Here is a 9125-nt window from a genome sequence, read left to right as displayed (position 1 = left end):
AAGAACATGAAAAACCCAAAAGGGTTAGAGCCTTAAGATTGGAACTACAAATAGATTTTATCGAACAAATCAAGAAGGCTCAGAAAAAAGCAATTGAAGAAAATAAAATCTCTGAAGAGAAATGTAATGGTGCAATCGAATCTTTAGTTAAAGGAGATGGTGACATACCCAGACTTGGAAATAGAATCTGGGTACCAAATGTTGAGAATTTACATGAAAGAATTATGAGTGAAGCTCATCGATCAAAGTATATAATGCATCCCGGTAGTGATAAAATGTATCAAAATCTTAAGCCTAACTATTGGTGGAACGGGATGAAAAAGGATATTTCTCTGTATGTAGCCAAATGTTTAACTTAATTGCAAGTTAAGGCTGAGCATCAGAAACCTTCAAGTTTGCTTCAACAACCTGAACTACCTATTTGGAAATGGGAGATGATAACAATGGATTTTATTACAAAACTCCCTAAGACTACCCGACAGCATAATGCTATTTGGGTCATCATCGATGGGTTAACTAAGTCTGCTCATTTCATACCTATCAATGAATCTTACTCTATGGATAGATTGGCACGAATATATGTGAACAATTTTGTATCATTACATGGTGTGCCATTATCTATCATATCCGATCTAGTAGATTCACGTCTCATTTCTGGAAAAGTTTCCAACAAGCTTTAGGAACTCAACTGAATCTTAGCACTGCTTATCATCCTCAAACTGATGGGCAAAGTGAAAGAACAATTCAAACGCTTGAAGATATCCTCCGAGCTTGTGTGATTGATCTAGGGGGAACTTGGGATGATCATCTTCCTTTAATGGAATTCTTGTATAATAAAAGTTATCACACGAGTATTCAGGCCGCACCATTTGAAGCATTATATGGACGAAAATGTAGAACGTCGGTGTGTTGGTCTGAAACTAGAGATAATCAAATGTCTAGTCCTGAAATAGTCCAAGAAACAACGGATAAGATATTACAAATCCATGAACGACTTAAGACGGCAAGAAATCGACAAAAGAATTATGCTGATATTCGCCGTAAGCTGTTATAATTTCAAGTAGGCGATAAAGTCTTATTAAAGGTTTCATCTTGGAAAGGTGTTGTACGATTCGGAAAGAAATGAAAACTAAGTACGCGTTTTGTAGGACCATTCGAACTATTAGAACGAATCGGTACTGTAGCTTAAAGTTTATATAACCACCTCTACAAGTTGAAGATTTCCAAGTCAAGAAACTTAAACGACGAAAGTTAAAATTAGTCAAATTAAGGTGGAACTCCTAGAGAGGACCAAAATTTACTTGGGAGTTAGAATCGGAAATGAGAAACACGTATCCACATCTGTTATAGTAAATCTCGAGGACGAGATTCATTTCAAGGTGGGGAGGATGTAACATCTCGGAAATATCCTATTAAAGTTTAGGCTAAAAATGACATTCTTGGAAACTAGAAGGTATAAAATGAAATTTTTAGTTTTCTAGACCCATCGCACTACGCGATGGGTAGGTTATGTTAATCATCACGCTACGAGATGCAGATTCCCAAAAATCAAGAAAAAGGGGCGCCGTGCTACGCGATGGTCCAAGTTAAAGAAAGCATCGCGCTACGCGATGACCACGTTAAGAAATCAGTTCCATGTGTCTAACCACGTGTCAACACGTGGCAGGATCTCACAGATTGCGGCGTCGCGCTACGCAATGGCCGAGGGGAAAGCCCCATCGTGCTACGCGATGGTGGCCAAGATTTGCCTATAAAAGGGGAGCTATGTGTTTGAAGCTCATTCATCCCAAAAACACCTTCACATTGACACACTTAGTATTGGGGAGTGTGCCCGATCGTCGTAAAGTTTCGAGGTCCTGATTCTCGTAATTTGTGCATGAATTGGAGTTCTGACGCCGTGTAGATTGGTTAAGCAAGTTAGAAACAATGTTCTGACAGTTTAAACTTCAATACATGATAAGGAAGTAGAAGTGCTGCCCGTGCAAAGCTTAGGCAAATAAAAATACCCGCATAAGGTAGGGGTTCTGCTTAAGTTATTATTTTATTATTATTTTATATGGTTTAGACCCTAGTCAGAGGTATAGTCTATACCTTGATGAAATAAGTAAGTGAAATATAAGCTTTCATAAGATAAAATTATAGATGAAATGTTGTTCTTTATATTATAAAGATATTATTAAGAAAGAAGAAACTTGAGATACACGTTTCTTCATAAAGAATAAACATAGCCTATAAATATTAAACATATGTTTTATAAATGAAATGGCTATCAAGGTAAAGGTTATGCAAGTAGACTAAAGGTCTAAAGCTAGATTGTAGATCTAGTTATTTATGAAATATTATTCTCGTACTATAGGTCCGAGTAAAAGATCAAGCATTTATCAGTGAGATACATTGATTATATCAAAAGGTGAATACGCTCAACCTTTTTATAGTATGAATATGTTTTCGACATGAATACGTCTATGTACTGTCTTTTTGAAAAATATTTACTCTTATAAACTATGGACTGTTATCCATATGTAAAGAGTTATGAAAGTATTTGCATGAGGGTTAGTTCAAATCCTCTAAAATGTTTTGATACAAGGTAGTACTAAACACTCAGGCTAAAATACACATGTGTCTGGATCCTTACATATATGTACTGTAGTGGTCACACTACAAACATACTAACCATGAGGCAAGTGACTGTCTCTAGGGCGAGTGAAGTTCGATTATTTGGTTTGTGCGTATGTTTAGTTCCGATGAGATGGGATTGAGACCCACTGAGTCGTTGAATGCTATTGGTGTTGTGTAATAACGAATTGTGAAAACCTTTTATCGAGTCAGCATGTTCACCAGCATATAGCTGACGTATTTTCAAACTATTTTCACGTAACCAGGAGTAATGTATAGTGGTGAATATGCGAGTGGAGATAGAAGATCACTAGGCATAGAATGCAGCTGGTGGCTCAGCTAATTTTGTAATGATGCATATGTAAAACTTGTTTTTAAACAAGCAATTTTGTAAAACAATCAAGGGTATTTACTTCCCTTTGTTATGAAAGTAAAATATTTTAAATTAACACTTTCCGCTACGAACTTTGATAAATTGACACAAATGGTACCAACTGTGAGTCACACGTCTAGGCCCGAAGGCGGGGTGTGACAAAAATCATACATGGCACTTCCAATGATTTCTAGAGATTTGGTTAATTCATTAATGAACTACGATATGACCGATATGTGGCATAAGAGACTTGCTCACTAGAGTGAAAAAGGGATATCCATATTATTAAAGAAAGATGCCTTGTCTGGTGTGAAAGAAATTCATTTAAAGAAGTGTTCTCGTTGTATGAATGATAAGCAAAATAGAGCTTCTTTTCATAGTCATCCGCCTCATAAAAAAGAAAGTATACTCGACTTGATGTATTCAGACGTGTGTGGTCCTATGAAGACTAGAACACTTGGGGGCTGCTCATACTTTGTCACATTTATAGATGATCGTTCGAGGAAGGAATGGGTTTATACTTTGAAGTCTAATATCAAGTATTTGATGTGTTAAGCAGTTTCATGCCCTAGTTGAGAGACAAGAAGCTTAAGTGTATTCGTGCAGATAATGGAGGTGAACACATTGGCCCTTGACTAGACGGTTAACCTTGTCTATTTTAATTCTATGCTCTTATAATTGAAAATCCGGGTAGACCTATTATATTATGTATTGATAGGTTTAACGTTTAGGTATGCTTTCCAGACTGTGATATAAACTTAATTTTCTTAGCTACATACATAAGTGGCTTACAGCTTCATCGGCGTATGATTTCATGGTCGTAACTCTTCTTTTGAGAGAATTGTCAAATTTTGAAATTCCGGGTCTATATGATGTTTGCTTATCTGGGTATCACGTGTGTCATTCTAGCGGTCTTCAGATCCTACGTGGGCATAACGGATATTTCGTTAAAGATTTGTGCTAACCCCACAATTAAAATTTCCAAAACTCACTAATTCAAAATAGTGATTTTTTTCATAAATTATCAACAAGATATCTCATGATATTCTTAAACTTTGAGGCGATCACTTCGTTGTCAGCCATATTATGTCCTCTGTAGAGGATTGTTGAATCCAAACTGGGGCACAACATATGTAAACCCCATAGATAACTAACATATATATTCCCCTTGAATGATGAAATTTGTGCGTATCTTGATTTTGGGGGTATATCATATATGCGGGGAACACTAACTCGATAATCTAATTAATCTTATATCTTAACATATCTAATGGCTGGTAAGAAGACTTGAATGCTTAAGCTTAAGTGAGCAACAATACCAATGATTGTTGTAGGCTGCTCATACTTATGTTTATTATAATATATGTAAGTATGTGTGTGTGTATATATATATATATGAAATTTGGCATGTCTTGATTCGTCAAAATCAATATGATTCTATATCGGTTAACTTATAAAATTGTAGCACACTTATTTGCATATCTTTTCTAATCAGAAAATTCAAAAATTATGTGTAAGTATTTATGTTTTATCAGAAGGTTTAAAAATGACAAAATTATTATATTTTTAGTTTTATTTTAATAAATAAATATTTTAAATTGTTATTAATTTTGTTTTATTTTATTTTTTTGTATAAACATTAAAAACTTTTGGGATTTTCAATACTTTATAAGCTTGAAAGGTCAGTGAATTAATTTTACAAAGTTCAGAAACCTAAAGTATAATTTTTTTGAAAACATGTGTTATTTTGTTGAAAACTTTGAATTTAAGGGTGTATTTTGAAAACTCCATTTCTCTTTGACCATTTAAATAGAGGGTTTGTGAACGTATCTTACACTTCTTTGTAGATTTATGCAGTTGACAATAAACAGTCAGATCAAGAACAAGCTTGCTAGTTTAGAAACAAGAAAGACTTGTGCATTTGAGAGGGACTAATGTTGCAGATGGTGAAGCATGTAAAAGTTAACGAGAACTCGAAAAGTTGGTGGTTGAACCTGAAGATGATCTGGTCATGTCTAAATATCGTGAAGGAACGAAACCAATCAGCTCAAGAAAGTCAACAAACATGGAATTAGATGTCGAGCCTTTCGTATCTACTGTTGCCAATCCTTCCAGAAAATAAGAAAGCAGATAAGATTGAGAATCAAGTCACCAAGAATGGAAATAAAGAATCATCCGAGTCTAAAAAGTGCTTGGATCCATTGACCTTTGAAACACTCTCAGAGTTGCAATGGCAGATGCTAATGAATGGCTGACCAAGCATGGTTAAAGACGAATGCACATATCTATACAAAAGCATAGAGGGAGATTGTAGGGCTAAATATAAGAGGCTTATGTATTAGGTAGTACTTCGATGTTATTTTTCGTTTCATTTACCTTTCGTTTAATCATTGTTTGGGCACGAGGCCCTTCTGGTTTTAACAAGCCTAATGGGCAGGCCCATTTGGGCCCATTAATTGAAAACTTAGGAGGCATAGAGCTCCCTATAAAAAGGGACACTATTCTTCATAGCCTCCTTGGACATCTTTGGCAACCTTCTCTATCTAAACTTCATCTTTATTTCTTTCGGTTTTGCAAAACAAAGATCTGAGATCCAAGTATCTCTAGTGATTTTCGCTCACTAGTTATACGGATTGATCTGAAAAAAGTTGCTAGATCAATTTTGGGAACCTACAGTAAGCCACAAACATGGACCGGAAGGCCCAAAACAATGACCCCACGTCTTAGTAAACAAAAACAACTTGTCTCACACATTGTGGGACCATCAAGACCCAAATAGTGTACAGAAAACCACACACATGTATATGAAGCCCAAAATAGAGATGGCAAAAGAAACCTGAAGCTGACATATATACCATATAACAAATAAATGGGACGAGTATGGGACTGCGCATGGGATCAGTTTTTACAATTTCCGTGAGTAGGAGATGAGTATATATATGATATCAGGTCACGACCATATTACCCAAAACACGTATTCTAGTTTACCGAATCATACATTTAAATGTTTTCTATTTTTTTCTGTCTTTGTACTCGGTTAATAGATCTACTTTTTTCCTAATTCATTTACTTTTAGCTTTTATATTTTTTTAATTTCTTTGGTTAATAAAATTATATATATGAAATTGTAAATAGTAAAAAACGTAGTATTATATATAATAATTACAAACTTTGGTGCCGCTAAGTGTTGATTGAGTCATTTGGCGGCACCGTATTGGTACTTGAATTTTGCTTTTTGTTTTTTTTTTGTTTTTAGTGTTCTGATACCATGACAAACATAACGGTAATTGAACGAATTTGCGTCGACTCACTACATTTTGTTTTAATTTCGGTACCGTAACCAATGTAACGGAAATTAGCCGAATTTGTGTAGAGTCACTGCCTCAACTTCCGGGATCGCCAATGCTCGGATCTGCCCAAAGCCCAAGTGTTACCAAATGACATCACTCAATTGATCCACATCAACTTTTATATGTTTTGATTTATTTTTGGTTTTTAGTTCCAGTATCATAACGCATTTAACCGAAAACCGACCGAATTTGTGTCGACTTACCACCTCAACGCCCAGGACCGACAACATTGGGGTTTATCAACACTCCAAGACTCAATATGACACAAATTTAATTTATGACAATAGAAGGATGACACACAAAATAAGTGTCACAAATGTTTTAAAACTTAAAATTATGACATTTTTTTAATGACACACACATTTGAAGGTCATTAATCTTTGCGTGTTACAGTACGCATGTCATTAAAGGTTTTTTTTTTTGCTACTAGTGTTTTATCAATTTATAAAGCTATGATCAAAATCGAGAAGATTCTATTTGACTCTTGAACACCAAGATCTGAGCTTCGGCTATGGTTCCACAACCCATGCAACGCACGGGGTCGAATTACTGGTGTATTATAAATCCCAGTCGGAATTTTTTGACAAACTAACTTACATGCCCGATAATCAATGAGTATGGGGCCGGATATGAAACATGGCTATACAAATGTATGCGCTAGCATGCATGAATTGAATCCGTACACACTAAAGCTTAAACTTAACTTGTTCTTTTCATTTCATAATAATACATAAATACATTTATCAAAACAATCATAGTAAACACAATTGCAAAGGTACACATACTAAAGTAGCTGGTATAAGGGATCTCAAACCAATGCCTTCTCAAAATAGTCATGTACTCTGACCCGTAGGTATGGCGGAACCTAGTAAGTTTAAAGCTGAGCCAGTTGACGAATATCCATCGGATAAGCATCAGATGCTGACTGAGCATTGTAAGATCTCCTACCAACGATTACATTTGCAGCTTCAGTAGGGTGAAAAGCGTCCCAAAATAGATGTTGATTTCTGTTTCGGCAAGGTGTTTGAGCAGGAAGACACGTGATTTGCCCATTATTCCTTCCCACTCCGCAACATCCGGCATTTGTCACTGTGAAACCTGCACATTTCATTCAAAACAATGTTAGTTTCTTGAAAAATATTCCTTTGAATCGCAAACTATTTGATCTAAGAACGATCAAAGGCTGCTGATATAAATATATACTATACCGTAGGATTGACGGTTATTGATCAAGTCTTGGAAAATGTCGTAATTGTTGATGTAGATGAATTTTGCATCGGGTAGGTCCCTGTTGAAGTTATCGACAAGAGATATAAGCTTGCTGTTGAACAATTTGTTGGCGGAGTTGATTCTGTCGACACATGTAGACCCATCGTTACTATTTTGAGCCAGCGCGTTTGGACTACACCCGATCTGTCCAATGCCATTCAACACAAGTTTCCTTGTTCCATAGTTATACAGTTCCTGAAAGTACCAAAATTCATTTTTGTTGGTAATAAAGAAAAAATCGATGTAATATTTACGTACGTTTGTATCTTAGTCTACAGCTTGAAAATTTTGATTGTTAGTGAGGATTTACCAATATCTCATTATCTTGTACTTACTCGTATTAGCTGAGAATATTGTTGAATGAGAACTGAAGCATACTGCTCCGGTGTATATTGTCTGCTAGTTCGATAGAAATTAGGCATGAAATAGTTGTTGAGATAATCGTTGCTTCCCAATCCAACCGAATATATACATTTTCTAAGATAATTCGCTGCTGAGGTTTGGTTTCCGAGTATATTCACCACTTGTGACACTGTATTTTTGTAGTTATTCACCTGCCCGCCGAAGCTAATTCGTGCACCCTGTAAATCAATGCTTGTATTATTAGCGTTGAGTGATGGTAATTAAACTAAATCTAACAGTTAATAATGTTCCAGGAACATAATTGTAGAACTTTAGATAGCATGTACGTACCAATTGTCGTCCAGTTTCGTCTCTGATTCCTGCTGCCGCCGAGGCATAATTTACGCCATTAAGTATTGCACGGCCCCTAGCATTTGCATATGGTGGAATATAACCATTGAATCCCAGAAGCTCAGCTAAGATGAAGAAATTTATAGCTTCGTAAGACTTATATATGATCATGTTAAACATGTACATGCATGATTATAAGTAGCAATATAAAAGGGTATCTAATTTCACACCATCCAACGACCACTTAATTTAAGGGGGGGGGGGGGGGGTGGTTCAAACTAAAAAAAAAAAAAAATTTGTCGTGCAACCATTACATGAAAGAGTGTTCTAACCGTAGATGGTCAAACTTGAATTTTTTTGTCAAAAACATCTATCTGGACAGTCATTTGAAATAGCATGAGATTAATAAATATATGCATGCATGATTTCATACGTAACAAAGTAACACGATGAAACTTACCAACAGTATCGACAACTGTTTTGCCATTGCTAAACCTTCCGGTCGGGCCACCGGGGAAATCAATACCGTATGGCAAGTGAAGAAACGTGGATCTACTCACTGGTAGCAGATCTACTTTCCTCGGGTGTGATTATACTATTTCACCGATGGTTCCTCTGGATCTGTGTTCTTCCACCTACAAAATGAACAGCGCCGTTACTTACCCCTCAGAAAGGGACAGAGGGGTCCTCTTTGGGGTAACCCTCCGGCGTGAGAATCAGTATCTTTGTGGAGAAGATAATAATGTGTGAGTCAGTGAATCTCAAGAGTATTGCTGAATCGCTGAATACTCTTGATTGTGTGTCTGTCCGTTTTTCTGTAACTG

General features: G+C 36.0%; 1 protein-coding gene across 1 annotated transcript; it reads right to left on the bottom strand.

The window, feature by feature from the left end:
• Positions 1-7190: 7190 nt before the first annotated feature.
• LOC143586581 (GDSL esterase/lipase At1g29670-like) lies at positions 7191-8833 on the bottom strand. The gene is made up of 5 exons (XM_077068098.1): positions 8762-8833; positions 8302-8426; positions 7944-8189; positions 7548-7803; positions 7191-7437 (listed from the first exon to the last, which is right to left on the bottom strand). The coding sequence occupies exons 3-5, from the start codon at positions 8028-8030 to the stop codon at positions 7214-7216; spliced, it is 567 nt and encodes a 188-aa protein (XP_076924213.1). The 5' UTR covers positions 8031-8189; positions 8302-8426; positions 8762-8833; the 3' UTR covers positions 7191-7213.
• Positions 8834-9125: the final 292 nt, after the last annotated feature.

Source organism: Bidens hawaiensis, unplaced genomic scaffold, assembly GCF_021521415.1.
Source record: "Bidens hawaiensis isolate Kalapana, Puna unplaced genomic scaffold, B.hawaiensis_p1.1 tig00034708_1, whole genome shotgun sequence".
Lineage (NCBI taxonomy): Eukaryota > Viridiplantae > Streptophyta > Magnoliopsida > Asterales > Asteraceae > Bidens > Bidens hawaiensis.
Note: the sequence above shows the minus strand (reverse complement) of the source record. Positions and strands in the feature narration are given on the sequence as shown.

Coding starts and splice junctions, on each gene's coding strand:
- LOC143586581 (XM_077068098.1), bottom strand. CDS start 8,030: ATGCCTAATTTCTATCGAACTAGCAGACAATATACACCGGAGCAGTAT. Junction 7,804..7,943: donor AATATTCTCAGCTAATACGA/GTAAGTACAAGA, acceptor TGGTACTTTCAG/GAACTGTATAACTATGGAAC. Junction 7,438..7,547: donor CAATAACCGTCAATCCTACG/GTATAGTATATA, acceptor TGAAATGTGCAG/GTTTCACAGTGACAAATGCC.